This window comes from Lontra canadensis, unplaced genomic scaffold (assembly GCF_010015895.1).
Source record: "Lontra canadensis isolate GAN:19392208 unplaced genomic scaffold, GSC_riverotter_1.0 scaffold112, whole genome shotgun sequence".
NCBI lineage: Eukaryota > Metazoa > Chordata > Mammalia > Carnivora > Mustelidae > Lontra > Lontra canadensis.
In genome coordinates, this window is record NW_022631106.1 from 3,176,351 (window position 1) to 3,197,850 (window position 21,500).

The 21,500-nt window shown below is 49.0% G+C and overlaps 1 protein-coding gene across 3 annotated transcripts in view; it reads left to right on the forward strand.

Moving 5' to 3' along the window:
- The window catches only part of NPAS2 (neuronal PAS domain protein 2), a 151,252-nt gene that overhangs the window by 119,176 nt on the left and 10,576 nt on the right, over positions 1-21,500 (forward strand). For all 3 annotated transcript variants that reach the window (XM_032840348.1, XM_032840349.1, XM_032840350.1), the window contains exons 8-16: positions 4,195-4,313; positions 5,015-5,097; positions 5,826-5,932; positions 7,541-7,688; positions 9,531-9,615; positions 12,366-12,507; positions 13,014-13,123; positions 15,216-15,305; positions 18,978-19,124. In XM_032840348.1, coding sequence (XP_032696239.1) covers positions 4,195-4,313; positions 5,015-5,097; positions 5,826-5,932; positions 7,541-7,688; positions 9,531-9,615; positions 12,366-12,507; positions 13,014-13,123; positions 15,216-15,305; positions 18,978-19,124 — 1,031 coding nt within the window. The remainder of the gene's footprint in view (positions 1-4,194; positions 4,314-5,014; positions 5,098-5,825; positions 5,933-7,540; positions 7,689-9,530; positions 9,616-12,365; positions 12,508-13,013; positions 13,124-15,215; positions 15,306-18,977; positions 19,125-21,500) is intronic.

The window sequence follows — 21,500 nt, forward strand, 5'->3', positions numbered from 1 at the left end:
GGCAGTGAGGAATGGTCATTTATCAGACACGTGCTCCCACTTGCTTCAGTCTGGGAACAGGGACAGTCCTATAGATGTTGTGTGATCATTGGGATAAAAATGTGCACCAGACGTCCTCTTGGAGGACAGGGAGCGACAGCCTGTAGGAAGTTCACTTCCCTGAGCCTACGACTCATCTGGCTCCGTCCACACCAACCATCTGGTGGATATCTTGTCAACGTCATGACAACCTCCAGGCCCTGAAAAATACTCATTGTAATTAATAAACGCCAAGGGAAAGGAGAGATAGTTAAGTGAGACATATATTTTCCCATCGGAGTCATTTTTTCAATCCAGCGAATTGCAAATCCCTAGCTCTCTCGTGTGGCTCTCAGCTTGTCTCCAAGCCAAATTGCACTGGCAGAAAGAAAGCATGAACCACGCACGCACTGGTTGGTGCAAGTTAGGTGGTGCCCCAGCGCCCAAACCCGGGCAGGATTATTTTGCTGTGGCTGTCCCGAGAACCCTGTGACCTGGCTGTTGAGAACCCATCAGGCGAAGCACTCTGTGCTGTGCAGAGAAAAGAGAAAAGCCTGAAAATAGTGCTAAATGACTGGGAGAGGATTTCTCGTGAATGTGCAGGAAATTATTATTTCCTTAACATTCCAACACTCTCGCCCAGACATTTTGGACAGTTATCATAAATGAGATTTAAGAACATTTTTCTTCCTTTCGCGGGCCTCCTAATGGTTTCATGTCCTCCTGGACACCTTTCGGCTTTGAATTTTCATTTGTTCTGAGAAGTGCTGAAAAAGTGATTCGTCACTTTCCGTGTGGACAATTAGTGTGTTTCCTACAGCTGTTGCGACTAATTTATCACGAGCAGGCCATCTCTGATCAGAATACTTAATTGTTGAGGCCTGATGACTGGACCAGTACTGAGGAACAGCTGGTCCCGCTTTTTCCATTTGTTTCTGCTCCTTTGCTGTGAGCTATGTTTGCTATCCCTACCTCACTTCTTCCCCGTTCTTTCCTACCCTTTGCAAACATGTCTCAGGCCACCCGAGACCTTCCTGCCCCCACCGTCATCCTTATGTTCTTATGACTGATTTGGGAGGTCACCTTTGTCCTCAGACAAACTTGGAAGCCAACCCCAGGTGCCAAGCGAGATGGAATTTAATTACTCCTATTCTCTCCAAGAACCTCGGGGCTCTCTTGTGTTCAGAATCCCTGGCATGCCAGCCCAAGGCAAAATTCTTCCAGGGTCTCTAAAATTAGCGGCTGTGATGAGAGGTTCAGGAGCAAAGAGGGGCTTGATCCCCACCATGGATCCCTTTAGTAGTAGGAAGACCAGAAGCAGAACACCCTCTTGTGTCTTTCCAAGCATGAGGTGCACTGGTGTTGTTTTCAGAGTGGTGCCCGCTGTCGCTGATTTGCAGCAGACTTTGCCCAGGGCCTTCTGACCAATATAAATGCACTACTAGAGCGGTGAGCTAGCCCCAGGGCCAGTGGGACCCAGGACCATGCTCTATGGCACCCTCTCACCGTGAGCCAGCCACCAGCAGCCCCAAGCTGGGCTGTGCAAGGGGCGCCACGGGTGGGGGGTGGGGGTCTCAAGGTCTGTGCATCAGTCGCTGGCTGGGATTGGAAGGTGCCTTCCCATAGCCGGGACTTAAGCTGTGGTTTGGATGTGCAATGGAAGGTCATCTCATCAGAGACACGTTCAACAAACACATGTGGAGCACCTGCTGCCTCAGGACGCAAGCTCAGAGCGGAAGGCAGAGAACTAGACCCAGTTCCTGCCATAGGGGAAACCTATCTCTTTAGCTCTGGGCAAGAGGAAGGTCAATCTCAAGTAAGATGACCCTCAGGACAAAAAATGTAGCAAGCCATCATTGCTTTTATCTTGGCATGAGTGCTGTGTGTGTGTGAGTGTCTTGGAGTGGCGGAAGAAAGGAGAAGGCTGGTAGATCGGGCTGCGCCGGCACCGACCGGGTAATCCTTCCAAGAGGCTTGGGAAGCCAGCTGTAATTAGATATGTTTTTTCTATTACTTAAATTGAAACAACTAATTAAATCCTTAATTAATGTTTTTTAACTACCTTGGGATAAGAAGTGCCAGAGAAGTTATTCTAAGTGTTAAATATTTCCATGAAGTCCCAGGGAGCAGTTTGCTCCTGTGTTGACTCCAGAATCAGCTAGGAGGCTCCTGCTGTGAAGAGAAGTCATTTGAAACGCAGTCAGCAAGCTGCTTCAAGTACCCTCTTCCCCTTGACTTCCCCCAAGGTTTTCCCCTTGGCCTCTGTTAAAACTTTCATCCTTGACTTACCATCACCTTTGATCAAGCCCTCAGCTGCTTCAGGTTTTTGGGGAGAAAGCTCATTTAGAAGAGGAGTTTGCTTGGTTCTGGGGCCCTCTGTAAAGTAGCTAGCTTCTTTGGCACGGGCTGTAAGCAATAATGAAATTTCCCCTGCGGGGAGCATTTTCATCTTTAAAACCTTAGCAGTTCTAAAAGGACTGATAAAACAGCACTGAGAGACAGCCAGGCCAGCAGTAAGCTCTGCAGAACATTCACTTAATTTCCATGGTCTCTGACGCTTGAAGAAATTGTTAGGGGATGGGGTTTCCCTACCCCACGCTCTGTCCATCCCCCTGCCTTCCTCATGGTAAATCACCAAGGATGGCACTTACTGACTGAGCCCGTGGATCATTCCAGCAAGATGCATGGTTTAGAGACAGATGAGAGAGACTGTTTTAAAATTCCCCAGAAGTCCTCGGAAGTTTGCTTAGAAGGCCTAGAATTTCTGAAAGAGTAGGGAGAATTTTATTAGGTCTTTATCTGGCAGGTGATGTCTCTCCACTTCAAACAGAGAGGATATTTCACATCAGGGAAATGTGGTAATGTCTTTTTTTATTATGTAGATGTTCACATCTGCAGACCCTTTCCCTGTGGGATTGCTTTCTCTTCCCTGGGTGAGTGCCTTGGCTCACCCCACACATTAAGTCTAAGCCAACTAATGACAGATGTAATCTCTCTAGGGACCACCATTTCCTACTTTGCCCCCTTTATATTCATGTTTGGAAACATTCATATTAATATGTATGTGAATGCATTCAGAGAATATGTTTGGTAAAATGAATTTATTCATGTTAGTGGCTAGAAGACCACATTATAGAATCACTTAGAAACCTACGAACATATAAAACAAAAATTATTGGAAAGCTAAAATCCAAAGAAAGTCTTGCAGATTTCATTTTAGAATGCATTTCATTTTCTGTTGCTTTATATGTTCTCAAATTGGAAAACACAGCTATGTTTAAATCTACCAGTTCAGAAATGTACTCAGAATTCAGGATCTGGTTCAGGATATAATCAACTACATTTGAAAAAGAAAGAGGTAGTATAGATTATCTAGCGTAATGATCCTCAATCCTGGCCGCGTGGTACTAAATGTTGTGGGAGCGGTTTTCAAAAGTGCCAGTGCCTGTGCTTCCCACCCAGAGTTTCTGAATTAGTGGAGCTGGGAGTGGGGTCTGGGCAGCTGGGAGGCCAGGGAAGGCCCCAGGGAATCTAGTGTGTAGCCAAGGTCAAGAATTCCATATACATGGCCCACCAACTTTTCTCATATTTAACAGGGTTCTTTTCCCCACCCAGCATACTCCACCTAACATAGCAGAATTGTTCTCTGGCCCAGAAGGTAAAGCAGTTCACCACAGTCACGGTGAAGCCAGGTCTGTAGCTCCTGGGGAAGATGACGGCCATTACCACCTGGTACCTCCTCAGAGGGCCTGCGGGGGCCTGTTCTCAGCCCCATCCCCTATCTGCCCTGGGACAACTCCAGGCTTGGAGTTGGAAGCCCTGGCAAGAGTCGTCACTCCATTATTATGGCTCTGAGCAACCTTGGTTAATACATGTGGGCTTTCCAGGCCTCTGCGGCCTCCTCTGTGGACTGAGGAAAGTCATGCCTTCCCAGACTTCCCAGTGAGAAGAAAAAGGCGCTTGTGAACAGGTCTTCCCCCTGTGCGGAGCTACAGAACCAGCAACTTTGTGGTGACCACTGTGTGCCTCTGGGGATCACCACGGATCCTGAGGCCCAGGAAGTGAGTGAATGTTTGGGAAGCCCTGAGCGCGGTGCGGCTGACAGTGATGCCAGGTTAGGGGTCGGCCACCATGCCACATAGGCCTAAACTGTCTGTCTGTTCTCTCCCACCCCAGTGCCTAGCCCCTCTTGTAATGGCTTCGATAGCACCCTTTCAAGGCCCTGCCGGGTGCCGCTGGGAAAGGAGGTCTGCTTCATCGCCACCGTTCGCCTGGCAACGCCCCAATTCTTAAAGGCAAGTACCGGGGAGAGAATTTTTCATGTAGAACTGGAACAACTGAGTCACATTTAGTTATAGCTAATGAACCATCTTTATGGGAAAGAATAAGACTGCAATGACGCTCTCACTGACTTTAAAAAGTTGAAATATCTGGCTTCTATGCCCATGACAGGCCCACCTGCCCCTTGCCTTCACTCTGGTTTCCTACAAGCTGTTTTGCTGGAAGGCAGAGCCAGCTGCAGCTCAGCCCGGCTGGCAGAGAGGTTCATTTGCAACCCGGTCGACCCTCCTACCTCTTCCGCCAACGTTAATACCACTCAGGGCAGGCCAAGGTGGGGACCCAGTGTCAGAAGGAAAGGTTTGTCTGTATCCTCTGGCCTGTGATTGCTTTAACATCCGTGGCATGAACGTTGAATTAAATTAGTCATTCAAATTCAGATGAAGAGCCATTTTCCACATGTTTACCACACTTCTAGATAATGGGAAGGGAGTGGTGTAGCATTTTGGCTCTTAGGTGTTTTTCCCCAGCTTGTGAAATAAATTTAGTATCAGCTAATACTGAAATTAGCTACAGATGATGAGTTTCAGTCCAACACAGCTTGGAGACTTGCTCTCAATGATTTTAACTTCTGTTACCCTTCCACCATGCCTTTTTGAACAAACCTAGGGTGAGCTTCTGGCACCCTGAGCAACATTTTTTTTCCCTTCTAATACAGGAAATGTGCATAGTTGACGAACCCTTAGAGGAATTCACTTCAAGGCATAGCTTGGAATGGAAATTTTTATTTCTGGATCACAGGTTTGTGAAAAGAAAAACATATTTGGGTTGGGTCCTTTTCAAGTGTTTGTCTGCATAAGCCAGGCTCTCCTTGGGAGAGAAAAGTAGGGCCTGGTCCCTTCAGGGAGAAGGGCTTTCTCGCAGCAGGAAAAATTGTTCCCGGCCAAGAGTGAGGCAGCTTCCCTTCCACTGCAAGTCGTCCGTGGATGTGTTCTGTGTTTGGGTCAGAGCGTCTTGGGAGAGCCAGGTGCCACAGCCCGGGGACATCCTTGGGATCCCTCACCCACCCCTTGGGACCCTCTCCGGTTTCCAGGAAGGCAGGAGCAGATGGGAGAGAAACTTGACATCTTATTTCTCTCAACACCCTTTTGTCCCTTTAATTCAGTTTTCTTTCTAAGGGTGAGAAATCTCCCCTCCCTACCTTGTAACTTTTTATTACGCTTTGGGATTGGACTGACCCAATCTACAGCTGTTTTTAATTGTTCAATAATGATAAAATTTATTATTATTTAACCCAGGTTATGCCAACAAAACTGAGTATCTTAATGCCAGAAAGTCTGAGCACTTTGGATAAAACAGCCTCTCTGGTTTGAACCATTGCAAAATTATTTTCCTGCCCTTGTTGTTGAGAAATGAGGCCTCTGTTGATCATTAAATGTGTACAGTGTCCCCTCTCTGGATGGAGGTCCTGCCATTGTGAGTCAGGCAGGGTCCTTGCTCTCTGACCAGCTGTACCCTTTGCATGGCAGAGCCCCTCCGATCATAGGATACCTGCCTTTTGAAGTTTTGGGGACCTCGGGCTATGACTACTACCACATTGATGATCTGGAGCTCCTGGCCAGGTGCCACCAGCACTGTGAGTACCCCACGTCCAGCCCCAGGGCCCAAAGGCCTCCACGGAGCCCCGACAGCAGGACTCTTGGGCCCTGGAAGTCAGTTTATTACTTGGTTTCTTTCTGAGAAGGAAAACTTTGTTTTCTCCGAAATGATGTAGGAATGTGGTGAAGGTCCTTCTGTGGTTTGCCCCCGGTTGTGTTTCTACCTGGAATTGACTTTGCCCCACCTCCTCCCATCTACCCTCACCCCCCCAACCAGCACCTTCCCATACCCTTCAGATATGCAAGCTATTTTAATCTGACAGAAGAGAATATACAATGATGGTCATTTTTTCTAAGTTATGCAATACATTTTGAAGACAAAATACAATTCAACACCACTGCTTTTTGTCAAGGGACATATATTGGTCACAAGCTATGGGCCAGGTACTGAGTTAGGCCCGGGACATAAAGATGATCAGAATCTCCTTGCTGTTCTGCAGGAACAAGGTCTAACAGAAAAGCAGAAATAAGTGACATTATAGGATGCTGTCACTGCACCGGGGGGATGTGCTCAGGATATTGGGGGGCTCACCCAACTGGGGGAGGGGATCAGAGAAGGCTGTCTGCCACAGAAGAAGACAAGAGGTAGACAGAGGAAGGGGAGGTAGGACTCCTGATGGGGAGAGAGGCCAGGCCTGTGGAATCAGAACGTCCATTTTAACAAGACCCCCGTCCGCAACAAGTGATTCGTGGGCCCATGAAACTTTGAGAAGCAGGATTACCTCAAGCCTTGGCTGCTTCTGACCCTTCTAATGGAGCAAGGCCACCGTGGGGGTAGAATTCCCTTCACGGTCTGAAGGACTTGGCCCAGGGCTCAGGCCAGACATTCTCCCTCTGTGGAGCCCACGCCCCTGCTCAGCCCGGCTTCCCACCCCTTCGGAGATCACAGTGTCCAACACAGCGGCTCTCGTTGTCACTTTAGTTTCCCAGCTGTGGTATCTGTTACGCGTTTGCAGAAAGAGGTACTAAATCACAGGTACTGAGGCAGTGACCCAACCTGTCCTTCCCTAGACCCGCAGTCCCAGCCTTCCGCCCCGCGCAGGCTAGTCCTCCGACAGCACCCATTCTGTTCCAGCCCTGCCCCCTCCCCCCGGAAAAGCCCACCGACACACTTAACCCTAGGGGGCTCCACGCAGCCCCACAGCAGTGGGTCCCGAGCTTAGGACTGCGTAGATGAAGCATGACCTGCTCTCTGGCAGCCGCCGAATCCGTGTGGAGGTTGTGGACTGTCAGGTCCATCCGGGGCCCGGTTTTCCCAGTGTCTGGATTGTCTCTCCTGTGCTCCGCTCCTGCCGCAGGCAAACCCGGGCCTCTTCGTCATGAAACACCGGTTTGGGAATCTGCCCTTACCTGAGGCTCTCTTAAGCCTGTGAGCATCTGGGGAAGCGTGCAGATGGGTTTTGCCTTATTTAAGAATTCAATAACGTTTGCCGGGATCTTGATAGTCCCTTAAAGTACGGCACACCTGGAGAAGAGCACGCCGTTTGGCACGGTGTTTCTGAAAACTCCTCTCCAACAGTACCTTCTGGGGGAGAGATCCTTGTCATATCCACGTTTGCTACAGGCAGTCCGTTTTCTGCCCACAGTGATGCAGTTTGGTAAAGGGAAGTCCTGTTGCTACCGATTTCTGACCAAAGGGCAGCAGTGGATTTGGCTGCAGACACACTACTACATCACGTACCACCAGTGGAACTCCAAGCCCGAGTTCATCGTGTGCACACACTCGGTCGTCAGGTGAGGGAGGGTCGCGAGCACCCGCGGGTAGTCCCAGCTGCCGGGGAGCAGGCGAGCCCTGGGCTTGGATTCCTCCGCGGGGCCGGGGCTGTCCTCTGCGGTTCACGGAGTAGTCTCCAGAGTTCAGCTTCCTTCCGGGGACACACGCATCTCTGTTCCCCAACCCTGGGCTGAGGGCTCGGTGTGTCCCTCCTCAGGCTGCCAGAATGTGACTTAGTGAGTTACTGCTTCACTGACCTACTTCCACATTTTCCCCTCATCTCCATCCAACCCCCAGCCTTCCCTTGTTACTGTTTGGAGAAGAAAATTAAAATTTTTCCTCTAAGTCACTCATAGACCTAGTCCCCTCTATTTTTAATTCATTAAAAGCCCCTGCTGGCAACTGAGGCAGCATTGGGAATAGAGCCTGGCTGCCAGGGGGAGAGGGTTCCTGGTGGCCTCAGGGAGCCCCCATCCCAGGGTGGGTGAGCTGAGCGTCCCAGGGAGGCCGCCTGTCCAGCCTCTACTAGACGAAGGTTCTGTAGGGTCACAATTCCCAAAGGTAAAGGAGAAATGTCATTCGTGGGTTTTTTCCCCCTAAGACAGGAATTTTAAGGACATCAGTCAGTTTAAACTGGTCTAGAGAAGAGCATTTGAGCAGAGCAAAGAAAGGTTATCTATATTGTAGGTATGTATGTATGTATACATGATAGATAGATGATAGATAAATGACAGGTCGATAAAGGTACATATAGATACTATACATATATACCCTGTTTTGTAGAGATAAGAGATGATTGAAAGATGACAAGTAGGCAGGTAGGTGGGCACATAAATCATACCATGTACACACACATGCATGTATGTATACAGCCAACAAGTAAATCTCTCTTTTAATAAGTGGGGAGAAATGCTAGTCTTTCTTGCCAGTGACCCTGACCATCACATCGCATGCCACTCTTGGGGACTTGATCTTAGCTTCTCAGCCCACCCTTGACCACTTCGGCAGCCAGTGGTTTCCAACAACATATGAGTCCCACCTACCACTACCCAGCCTGGGCCTTGGCCACAGGGTCCTTTTGCCCCCAGTGAAGGCTGGACATCATCAACATCTTGGTCTTCAGACTCTGCCCTTGACCCTGCTCTTCGTCTCCATCCTCTACCTCTCAAATCTTAGAAAGCAACTCTGAGAGAAAGTAGGGAGTAAACTAGTCAGTAAATAAGGTAACAAGCATTCCAGAGGCCCCTTGAGACACTGTCACTTGCCAGGGCCCCGCAGCCAACCTGTTCCTCCACACATGAGGCAGAGGCCAGAGCTGGGGCCCTTCCGCCATCACTACAATGGATTGATTTCCCCACGGTATCTTAAAAGTGGGCCCACAGACAAATCAGGGCTCTGGGGCCAGCTATCGATTTGTTTGTGAGGAAAATTTCAAAGGTTGTAATTACTAAAAAAGTCATGTGTCATTTCTCAGTACGTACAATCCAGACTGAGTAGGTTTTAAGCAAAGCTTCTGATTAGTCAAAGGCCACACCTTATCCTGTAGATGAAGATATGTTTCTAAAGACAATTATGCTTGGAAGTTTCAGGGCATGGGGAGAAGATAAGTAAAGGAGAAGGGAGTCAAAACATCCTGGAACAGAAAATATTTTGGATGTCTCATTAGAAGTCACCCCAGTGGCAGTTAGGCACAGAATGAAACTCCTTCCTCAAACAAGTGACAAGACTAGCTTAGCCTCTGTCATGGTGACGATTCTGGGGTGGGCGTCACAGGCGTACCTTGATGTATCACACGTGTGCCCTTCACTGTTGCCATCTGGAACGTCCCACCTCCAGCTGTGGTCTCTTGATTTCCTGATCAGTTATGCGGACGTCCGGGTAGAAAGGAGGCAGGAGCTGGCTTTGGAAGACCCACCGCCCGAGGCCGTCCATCCTGCGGCACTAAAGGTACGCTGATCCCCGCCAGATGGCAAAAGGCCATGTTTGCCTACGTAAGTTCTTCCATGAGTTGTTACAATCAAAGTAGTCACATTTTTATTTGTTATGTTCCCGGTACTATTCAACACGTTTCTTGGGTTTTCTCTTGTTTACCATCATGCTACTCCTACGCGGTAGACGCTATGACTGTCCTCGGCCTTCAGACGAAGGACAGAAGCACCCACAGGATTTAGCTCCTGTACCTGAGGGTGATGAGCGTTAGAACTCACAGAGCTCTGTAAGAAACAGCCCCTGGAATCGAAACATGATCTTGGCAATTTGCCATCCTTATGAGAGCAGCGGTAATAAATCCACCTTGTATCTCTCCCACAGATAATAAGCTAGGGGTTTATTCCGTCATCCCTTGAGCTGTGGAATAATTGGTGTGCCCTTGTCCTCCCTTAGCCTAAGGGCTGATGCGTTCCCTCCAGGACTCAGGCCTCCCACGAGGAGACTGCCCCTCACCCACCCTCCATGTCGTCCATAGCAGGGTGCACTTTCTACTTCTGTGTCTACAGGTCTTAGTTAACAGCCCTTTCGGAGCCATCTTCGTGTCAGGGAGCTCTGCTAGGGAGGGGTATTCCCCTCCACAAAACCTCACCTCCATCCTTCCTCCACGGGCAGCTCTCGGGTGCCCTCCAGCCAAGCTCTCCCTACCTTCCCTCCTGGTGTGTCAGACAGGTGGAGGGAAACGTGCAAGCAGACCAGAGGCCTGTTCCTCAAAGGTCATTCTTCAAGCAGATGCGCATATTGGGAGAAAAGTAGAGAAAACAAGGGAGGGAGGGAGCGTTGTATTCCATCAAAGCCAAGAAGCTATCTGTTATAAGAGCCACCATTATTTATCTCCCACTAAGGAAGAGAAAATGCTGTCACCAGTTCATCTGTGAAATAAGGCACATCCAAATTTCAGATATGTCAGAATGTAGGGATGGAAAGTGTCTCTTACCATTGGTGACATGTGGTTCGAGTTCCAGGCTGCCCAGCGACCTAGAACGCAGACTTCAGCCAGGAGCTGCCGCAGCAGCAGCAGCGGTACAATGAAACATCTCTGGTCCACAAGAGTGGGGTTGGTAGGAAGGAGAAATCACCCGTAAAGCCAAGAGAGCAGCCCGTGTCTTGGGCAAGCCTCCCCTACTGAGTTGCTACATGGTGATGTGATGTGTGGTGATCTGTCACCAGCACCCTGATATGACACACCTGTCATTGTTTAAGGACATGTTTATTACCCAGCTCTGTCATATGATACATCATAGATCATGTCCAAGAACAGAACTAAGCTGTTCGTAGGCAGGAGTGAGCCACCCCATACATCACGGCTCACGAACGGGCACAGTGTACATCATCCAGTTGGAAATGCATTCTTGAGCTTTCTGATCCTTTGGACATCCTAGAACCCAGGGGAACTTCTCATAAACATGCACATATGTATAAACACACAAACACAATCTTGGGCTGCCCCTTTTAAAGGAAAAGCTCCAAGACAGTGTTTTTCAAACTATCAGTGGTAATGGACTCTTCATGTGTTTAATTTCAAATCTGTCACTGACTGATGCTTTTGTAAAATGAAGATTCCCATGCTTGGGTGTGATGTGCAGCTCCATCCGATGGCTAGTAAAGTCTCTCAGGGCTTACTCTCACTGCTGTCCATATTTCTCTGCTGACTAGGAGCACACAACTGGCAAGCAGCTGTGAGCCAGGACCCCTGCTCCAAAGGGTGTGTGTAGGGGAGACTGGGCTAAGCAGTGGCATCTCTGAGCTGACATTTAGCACAGCAAATCCAGGCACATCTTGTAATTCTGTTTTGCACGAAGAACGATAGGTCACATATCAGTCTTTTCAGTCCCACTCGGGCACACACACAGTACCAAATCCCTGAAGCCGTGACCTGAAAGACAGAATAGCCACGTAGGCTCACACCCAAGACCATGGGACATAGAAGAGCCTAATCCAAAAAGCCTAGGGATGCCAGGAATATTGCCATCCTCCTGTGACCGGATAGGAGCATGGCTCAGGAGAGCAGGCATTCTGTTTCTTCTTTAGCTTAAAAATTATCTTAACGCCTGTTGGCTTACACTTAGGACACTAAGCCTTCCCGGATGGAAAAATGGCTTCTCAGGGTTAGAAGGGTACTGTTGTTTTCTCATTACACAATACTGGAAACAGGGGTATCCTGGGATCCAGGAATCAGTGGTTGGGAGATCGTTGGCCCTTTGCCTGTTCTCCACGCTGGGGCTCCGAGGCTGCTGAGGAGAAGCAGTGGGGAGACCATGCGGGAGGCGCTCCGAAGGGTCCAAAGGCATTGGTTTCATCGGAGTGTTAACAATCCAGCATACCCAGCAACCTCATTTCTAGAACTTGCGTCTTCTCCCCTTCTGGGAAAGCCAAGATTCTGAGCAGTGAGATGACAGTTTGAAGGAAAAAATAAAATGCAACATCAGTTATGAAAATCTAAAAAATCAAAACCCAAGGTGAGAAAGCATAACAGTTCCTACTTATATAAGGCCACCAACCTCTCAAAGACGCCCAGATGATACACTTGTACAAATATTCTACCCCAGTACATCGGGACTTATTTCCAAACGGTTCCCATCTTTCTCCCTACCCCCTCCAAATTTTTCCACATAGTTAGAGGAGAGCTAAAGTCCCGTCATTCATTCTCCTCATCTCGATGCTGAAATTGTGTGGACTCTGTGTGTGTGTGTGTATGCGTATGTGTTTAGGACAAGAGCTCCAGCCTGGACCCTCAGCAACACTTTAATGCACTTGACGTGGGCACCTTGGGCCTTAACACCAGTCACTCGCCATCAGCATCCTCCAGAAGTTCCCACAAATCCTCACACACGGCCGTGTCAGAACCCGCCTGTGAGTGAGCTGCCATGGGTGGCGAGGGGGTGGGTGCCCCACCTGGGGCAAGGGTGGGGGGTGCGTGGAGCCCGGCAAGGGACCCTGGGCCTGAGCAGAAAGAGGGCAGTCCGTGGCTATGGAGTGGAAGCTGCCTTCCAATTCACACTCGTTCTTGCTCCCTTGCCCTTGGGCTTCCTGCCCTCCCCTTCTCCCTGCTCCCCCAGCAGACAGAAAGCAGGGGACACGCACTTCCTATAGCCTGGCTGGGCTTGAGTGACTCTGGGAGTTGGGAGATCAGGCAGATGGTCGAACCAGACGGTGGACATGAGCCATGGGGGTGGTTTTCTGTCATCTGCCTGCTCCCAGGTGAGGCTGGAGGCTGACAGAACTTGCTGGACTTTCTTTTGTCAGAGAGCCCAACCAGGCCCTTGTCTCATGTACACCATAGTCATGTTTCCCCTCTTTTGATAAGGAAACTAGTAAGTATGTGTGAGTCAGGAAGGTGACTGGTTGCTTTCTTACAGCTACTCCAAGCAAGCTGATGGCAGAGGCCAGTGCCACCACTTTGCCAAGATCGGCCACGCTGCCCCAAGAGCTCCCCGTGCCAGGGCTCAGCCAGGCAACCTCCATGCCGGTATGCGTGTGATTCGAAACTTCTCGGCCAGGGGTGCCCCAGTGGCTAGATCCCAGGACAGCATGCTACCTCTTCCCAGAGAACCAACTGTACCTGGACACTGAGAGTGTGGGGTGGTGGGCAGGAGTGGGAAGCTAGGTCATTTAATTAGCAACTAATTGGAAACGCTTTTCCTCCAAAATCAACACAGCTGTATAATCAAAGAATGCAAAATCCAAATGAGTTTCAAAGATTAAGCTGGAAACCTCAAACAAGGGGTCACACCCCCGAGTCTCTGAGGGTACACGGGACCCTTCCATTGTGGGCCCTGTTTCAACCCAGTGGAAATGTTTGAGATATCTGTGTCAACAAAAATGTACCTCTGCATATATCAGGCAGGGTCCCTGATCTACACCAGACCTCTCCAGAGGGTCATGGAATGAGCGGCCTTTTAGGAAGCATGGTGGCTGTATGCAGAGTCACTGATGTACAATTCTATGGTAATCTGTTGCCTCGTAAGGGATCACCTCAGACTTAAGGGTGTAAAGCAAAAGTCCTTTCTCACATTCACAGGGTGGGGGTGTTCTGACTCCTCTCTGCTGCCTGGTATCAGAGGCCCCACCAGCCCGGGCTGGGAAATTCACATTCCAGGTGTATCTGCGCTCACATCTGCCCCCTGGGCTGGGAGACAATCCACCCTGCACTTACATGGGCCTCCCCCTGCCTTAGAGCTAAGCTTCTCTGGGCATGGCAACTGGGTTTCAAGAAGAAATGTCTGGGGAGGGGGCTTTCCATGAGAGCCAGGCAGAAGCTCCATGGCTTTCTACAACCTAGCTTTAGAAGCCCCACTGTGTCACCTCTGCCATTCCTCTTGGTCAGAGCGGTCACAGCTCACCCACAGAGATGGACATAGACCTCCACCTCAGGATGGGAGACGTGTCCCAGAATTTCAGGAGCCACATCCAGATCATTGCCAACTACCTCATACCCATCCCTCACTGACATTTTGGGGATGGGAATGAACATACCACCTTCCTACTTGCCCTCTCCATGCACGCCCTACTTGGAAAGCTTGGGTGATGAGTTTTATTTTCAAATCAAACATGGCAAAGACCATGAACGTCATTCTTCCAGCACTTGGCTGTCCAATAAAACTACTTTCTGCCACTGATGAGGACACAGTTCTCGGCCCTTCTTGCAGTGCTGGGGATGCAATCAGAAGACTCCAAACCAGATTCTGGGTGTCCCTGTGCCTGGGATTTCTCCCTCAGAACCTGGCCTCCCAGTGTTGTCCGGGGTGACACTTCTTGTTTGGGCTGCTTTCTGTGGTCCCTAGTGCCTGAGGACAGTTTGGGAAGAACTTCAGAAGAGTCCTTGGACTTTTCTTTCTAAAACTCTCAGGAGCCCATGAAGGTGAAGTGTTTCATTTCTTGTTTCTACACATTGTCTTGCCACCATCCCCCTGCCCTGTCCTGAGTGATCAGGAAACAAAGGCTGTGATTCGGCTAACTTCCAGGAGTCTCTCGAGCAGATTCTGGACAGAGTGTGGTCAAACAGCACCAGTATTCACTGCCTGGAGGAATGAATGGATACGGAAATGCTGGGCACTAATGCACGTCCGTCTGCATGCGTGTTGGGCAGAAAGCGTCAGGACTGCACACAAAGCCAACACTGGCTATTAGCACAACCCCATTCGTACAGCTCAATGACACTGCTCAGAATTGATCAGTTTGGGAGAAGAGCAACCAAATCCACCAAGAATGGAGTCTAGAACAGAAGGAACAGAGGCAAGGGGGTTGTGGGTGGAGCCAAGCTGCAGAGCTCCAGCACATGGCGATGGCCTCGCGGGGCCCATGGTGGCAGGGAGGCATCATGGACCCCAAGGGACTCCAGGACCTTGTCAAGAGCATGCTGCACCCTTCACCAGCTATGTGTCACCTGGGACTCCGTATCCTGCAAGGGCAACACCATAACCTAACTTCTAGAAGTGAGCTCTTCATTCTTGGGCAGAGCACCTCCTTCAACCCAAAGAACCCAGCTGACTGAGAGCACCCATGGACCTCTGGAACGGCCCAGAAATGGTGTTTGTTAACAAGCCCCCTCTCTCCCCCAGGCTCCCCTGCCAGCCCCGTCGTCCTGTGACCTCACACAGCAGCTCCTGCCCCAGACCATCCTGCAGAGCCCCCCTGCCCCCATGACACAGGTGAGTCTGGGACTCCGGAAAAGGGAAAGCTGGTGGTTGCCCTTCCCCCAAGACATAACACGTGATAGCCCCTTGAAGGGGAATGTACGTGCTTGTGCCAAAGTATATGTCCAATCCAAGATCCTGAGATGGGGAATGTTTCTCCCCACGAGCCTGTGGATCATGCCGAGATGCGAACTCCGTCCTATACCTGTCCCCTCTGGCTGTCATCATTTCCTTAATCTTCGTTCATCTCTCTGCCACTTTTCTCCGTTCCTCTTACTTTTTATGACTCCAAATTGGTTATTTTAGGAAAAGTTGAAATTGGACCAAATGTCACAGGGAGACAGCAAAATTATAAGAGCTGTGAGTCCAGTACTATAAATATCACATTAGGGTATTTTTTTTTTTTTTTTTTTTGGTAAAGGATCATGGCTTTGCTGAGTAATTCCTTCTTTGTTTCAGCAACAGTCAGTGAGTTACTATTTGAGTCGGGGAGTGAGCAAGCGTGGGGGCCCCAGAGTTGCTTGTAATTCAGCCCTTGCTGTTAGTAGTCATGGTTCAGGGGAGGGCTGGGCATATAAACAGATCTAGGAGAGGGTGTGTGTTTGCAGAACCACTAAGAAAATAGCCCATCCCCCCACTCCAGGAGGTGATGCCTGAGCTGGGCCTGGAAGAATGGGTAGGAGGTTGCTAGCTGGAGGGTCCACAGGGATGAGGGTCATGGGATCTGGGTCTGGGCTTTGGCAGGGAGTTTGGGGACAATATCCACCCTGCTTGAGGCCTGGCAGGGGGCTGAATCAAGCCGCAGTTCATTTATTCCGTGTCCTGGGAGGGCAGTGGAGCTGATTGGCCTATACTCCATCTAGGCCAGCATCTGCTTTCTGTTCTTTTTGGGGTCTTTAGCTTGGTCCCACTCTCTCCCCACAAGGGGGTCCCAGGTAGTGGCGGTTCACCAAACAGCCGCACTCTTGCGGAAGTGTGGACTTCTGTGTCGGTGCACACCTGTCACCACTGATGAAAACTCTTTATGACATATGTCCCCCTAACAGTGGTCTCAAATGCTTTCCTGGAATAAGAAAGACACCTGCTAGCACGTGCTCCTCTCTAGAGTTAAGCTGGGAGGATGTAAAAACAACTCATCCAGAGTCAACTAATTAAAATCGTCTATATTCATCCTCATTAGGAAAAAAAAAAAATTCTCTTTAAATTTCCAAGGCACATTTGGTATGAAATTAGTAACTTTTCTGATCCAAAGACACCTAAAATGAGAGGCCCTCTAACTTCCGGGCCTTGGATATGTGAAGGAATGTCTTTGTTTTATAATGCATAATGATGTGATTAAGGTCTTCTTCAAATTCTATTTTTTCATGTATGGAACATCATTTTAATTAACAATAACAGTTCTTGGTCTGTTAGGTATATTAAACTTAACAATAACCACATTCTTTAAGACATTCTTGCATAATGCTGACCTTTCAAGTCAGACAGCTGTTTTCATACCTGCTCTGTGTAAAACAATGGATTCTACCATTTTCTCTCTTCCCATTCACGGATGTTATCGCTCTTGCACCCTCTCACAGAAAGGGAAAAAACAAAATCCAAAATCCGAGAAATGGTTATCTGGGTAACTGGTGGTTTTGCTTCCATACTGTTTTTCTAAAATGACTGTAAGTTAGCGTCAAGGTCTTTTCAAAAAGGCCATGATCAGAAATAGAATAAGAGACTAATGCTTGGGTGTCCTGGAATGCCTTAAGAAAATCAGGATGATACTAGAAGTATTTAACACTTAGGAAGCACAGTGCCCGCCCCTCCCTGACTGCCCAGCCCCTTCCTGCTTCCTTTTGGAGCCAATTGGGCAACCCGGAGGGTCCTCGATACTGGATGTGAAAGGCCTAGCCCCGAGTGTTTCCTGACTTTGTAGGACCCGCCACGGAAGCTTTTGTGTTGTGTTCTGTTTTGTTTTTAATTTCATACCTGGTAGAACTCCTTACTTTCTCAATCAAATTCTCTTTCAAAAAACCCAGCTCAGTGTTTTGATCACTTATATTCTGTTGAAGTTTTTGCTGATACAGTCTGGCAGGGCACAGGTATTTTTAAACTCATGTTGAACAGCAGAACTTTTTATTTTAAATGAAATCTGAAGCCAGAGATGCTCTGATTGAGATGGAACTGGGAGGCGGGGGAGGTGTTGCTGGCAAAACCCCTTGGCCTCCCCCAGCTCCCTAGGCTTCCGATTCACATTCCGATTCACATTCTGGCCCCTACCACCTTCTAGCTGTGTGATCCTAAGCAAGTCACATGTGTGACTTGGCGGTATGATGTGAAGAATTGGTGTCCTGCCTCTGCTGACCTGGGGCCATGACCGGCAAGCGTGGGTCTCTGCAAACTGCAGCATCTGCCTTTATTATCCATACTGGTTCTTTTTATTTATTATTTTGCCACTCCCTAAACTGTGGTCAGCTATTCCATCCTTCAGTGTATCCCAGCTGTACCCTAAGCTTTCCTGGCCTCCTTACTTTCCCACTATGGGAGGTCAAAGGGCAGAGGAAGTGTCTCTGGAGTTGTTTACAAAAGACAAAGGCAAGAAATGGACCAGGGAGATTGCTGGGACAGAGATCAAGGGAATGGAAGTTAAAAAAAAAAAAAAAAAGGCAGGGAGGAGAAGAAGATTGGGAGAGAGGGAGGGAGGAAGGAAGGGGTGAGCAGAGAAGCCCCAGGCAAGCAAACACAAGAAACAGAAATTACTGAGTCCCCTGGGGAGCCCAGAGCAGGAGTCCTGACCTCACCGGCCATGATCCCACACTCTCCTCGTGTTTCCTGCAAGGAGATGACTTATGTCAAGGTAGACAGGTAACATGGGGCAGGGATCGCCTGTAGAATCTTCCTAAAGCCAACCTCTGTCCCAGGAAAGGGGTAAGAAGTGAAAGAAGGGGCAGTTTGGCACTCTTGTGCAAAGCACTTATCAGTGTTCCTCCTTTAATAAGGTCGCCCTCTGCCAGTGTTACCCTCAGGACAAACGTCAGGATATTGTACGCCTTTGCCTCTTTTCCTTAGTTCTTTTGTGCACAGATTTCTAAGAGGTTCATAGGAGCAAATAAGCCTGGGGGAGGGGAAGGGTGGGACGGAGGGTAATAAGGCCTCCGTGGCCCAAGCCAGTTAGGAGAGCAGGCCTCCCTGCCTGCAGAGCACCCCCCCCCCACCAAAATGTTCATTTGTGAATTGTTATGGGAGAGCCCTGCTTGCCAGAATCAGATTTAGGACAATGATAGGACCCTGGATTGCCTGTGAACTGGCATCTGCTCTCCCGTGCGCTGCTTTTGACATTTGTCTCCAAAACCACTTGTCTGTCTAACCAAATTTGGAATATCATTTCGTGAGCGTTGCTTACTTAAAAACTCAACGTCCAGATTCTGTGGCCCTCCCAGACTGCCCTGCCATACATCAGACCTGCAAATTCCCGTGGGCCTTGGAGGAGCCCACACGGGGACCCCTGGAATGCCCGCCCCTCATCCAAAGCCCCTGTGCGCTGCTGAGCTCCCCCGCAGTGAGTCACTCAGTAGGGACACCAGAAGGGGTGGGTAAGGGACCGGAAATGAAAGTGGGCCGGGCTGCTCAGAACAGCAGCAACATCTGTGTGCAGGGCTGAAATCACTCTTTCATCTGGTTGTGTGTTTTGACTCCACCTTCAAGTTCTCAGCGCAGTTCAGCATGTTCCAGACCATCAAAGACCAGCTGGAGCAGCGAACACGGATCCTGCAAGCCAACATCCGGTGGCAGCAGGAAGAGCTCCACAAGATCCAGGAGCAGCTCTGCCTGGTGCAGGACTCCAACATCCAGGTGATGCCCCTTCCTGAGCCAGTGTCTGCCATGGCCTCTGTCCTCCCTGCTGCCCTGCGACATACGTACCCATCCTTTCACAGTGGGCAGGACTCCTGCCAAAGTCCGTCTGTACTGCCCTGATGAGTCCCACTTACTAAGCATATTGAAACCCCCAACACCAAGGACAAGGAATGAATCCCACCTCCTCCATCCCCAACTCCAGGCCAAACTTGAATTTCATATGACTCCACCCCATTTACCCCTTGCTCTGTTGGGCACATAATGTGTATACATCCCCTGCATTTTCATTCATAAGTGGTAGTTGATCACCCTGCACTGATGCTGGCCTCCCCCGTGGGGTTATAAACCCCCAGCACCTGTGTAACTGCAGGGGTTGCTGGTGGGGAACATGGACGTGATCATGCTGTTGTCTCTCATCCAAAGCGCTAATGGAGGGAGATGTGGGAAATGATGAGATCTGCACCCTGCACCGAGGGGGGCAGCAGAGGGAGCTGAGGATGGGAGGTCAGCACCAGGCCACCCCATTTGTGCATGCCCGTTGTGGTACTCTGCATGTTCTGACAACAGCAGCTTTTAACCATGACACTGTGCCCCAAAGGTCCCCTCCTTGAATCCTTTTGAGAGATTGTGTTTTGAAGGAAAGCTGTATATACTAGATCTCTTTCAAGGATAAATGATTTTTACCAAGTTTCACCTGGATAAGTCCAAGGCTATTTTTCTTCCCAAGTGCATTCTTTTGACCCAGGCTCTAATTGTGAATGTAATTCTAGCTCACGTTGGGAGTCTGCCTTGAGAGCGCTAAGCATTTGCAACCCCCTCTTAGGAGAGGCAGAAGGAAGCAGGAGAGTCCCTGGGGAAAATGGCTGGAGCCAGGGACCTGCAGCTTCCCCAGGCACAGTCCACTCAGACCCTCCCCAGGGCGACGGGCAGGCTCTGTGGGGGTGCAGTGCCCAGCTGGTGCACGCTGAGATAATGCGTGATGGGGCGGCGTCTGCTGCCCGCCATAGTGCCTCCCGGGGGAGGGGGGCCCCCAGAGGCGCTGCTGGCCGGCTTTCCGGACACTCGGTGCCCTTGCACACACCCTCCACCCAGGGCTCGCTCATCACTGGAAGGACCGAGCCCAGCAGCACACGCACAGCCCCGCCTACTGGGCTAGGGGTGAAGCGTCCGGCCACGCCCACAGCCCCGCAGCTGCCCCGCCTCCTCGGCCACACCCCAGAATGGACAAGGGAGAGGACCACCGTGTTTACAGGAAAAGAGATGAAGTCATCAAGGTGTCAAAGTCCCTTTTTACTTACTTCTTCCCAGCCGTAATGTTTTCTCACCGATCCAGGGCCTGATTGGCAGAACTTGCATGACTCCAATTACTTGAATGGAATTTTTACACTAACAGGAAGGGGAAAATTGAGCCAGAAAGTGCTAAAAGCAAGGTAGGCGTATGAACATCCTCCTCAAAGCCCGGGCTTTTCTATTTCCTGCCTTTTCCACATTCAAGCTGAATTCTAAAATAACAGACGACACAAGGTTATCTTTTTCACTCCTTGTTATAAAGAATTCTATTTTTTTTTCTTTGTAACCAATGCATTTTGTTACCCCTCAAAGTGTATATGCCCACAGAGCACTTGAGTTTTGTAAGGGTTGATGTGGAAATCAAGACCTCCAATGTGTTCTTTCCCTGTTTTCATTCTTGTGACCTTATCTTTGCAGTGGAATTTTCCAAAGAACATGGAAATCCACAGATAGTCCAACCAGAGAACTTTTCTTCAAGCAGTCTTCCTTCTTACAGTTTTACAGGCTTACAGATTTAAAGAAATACATTCCAAAATGTTTAACCAAGATGTGATATTCGTTTAAAAAAAAAAAAAGTGGTTCAAGCATAAAGAATAAGCAAGTAAAAATTACTCTATCCTTTCCCCAAAAAGGTAGGAGGGGGGAAGAGAAATTAAATAAGAATGGCAAAATAAATAAATAAATAAATAAGAATGTCAAAATGTTGATAATTGTTGAAACCTAATGATGATACATGAGGTTTCCTTATACCCCTATTTTGTGTATTTCTAAGATATTCTGTGATATTAAGTATTGGTAAAAGTAAGCAGATTAGAATAATGAGAAACCACATTGAAGCATACGATTGGTTTATTCTTAAAAATTAGAAGCTTTTTTTTCTTCTCTGATAACTTTTTCTATTTGAATTAAAGAGCTATTTTTCTCATACTTTCTATAAAGTTGCCCCCGGTGCTATTTAAGACATCCTTTTCCTAAGCCATAATATTCTACTTTATTGTGGATAAAACAGAGAGGCATGGATGTGCACAGCAGCAAACCAGGATTGTTTCCCCAAAAATCCTTTACTCAAAGGTCAGTGGACTT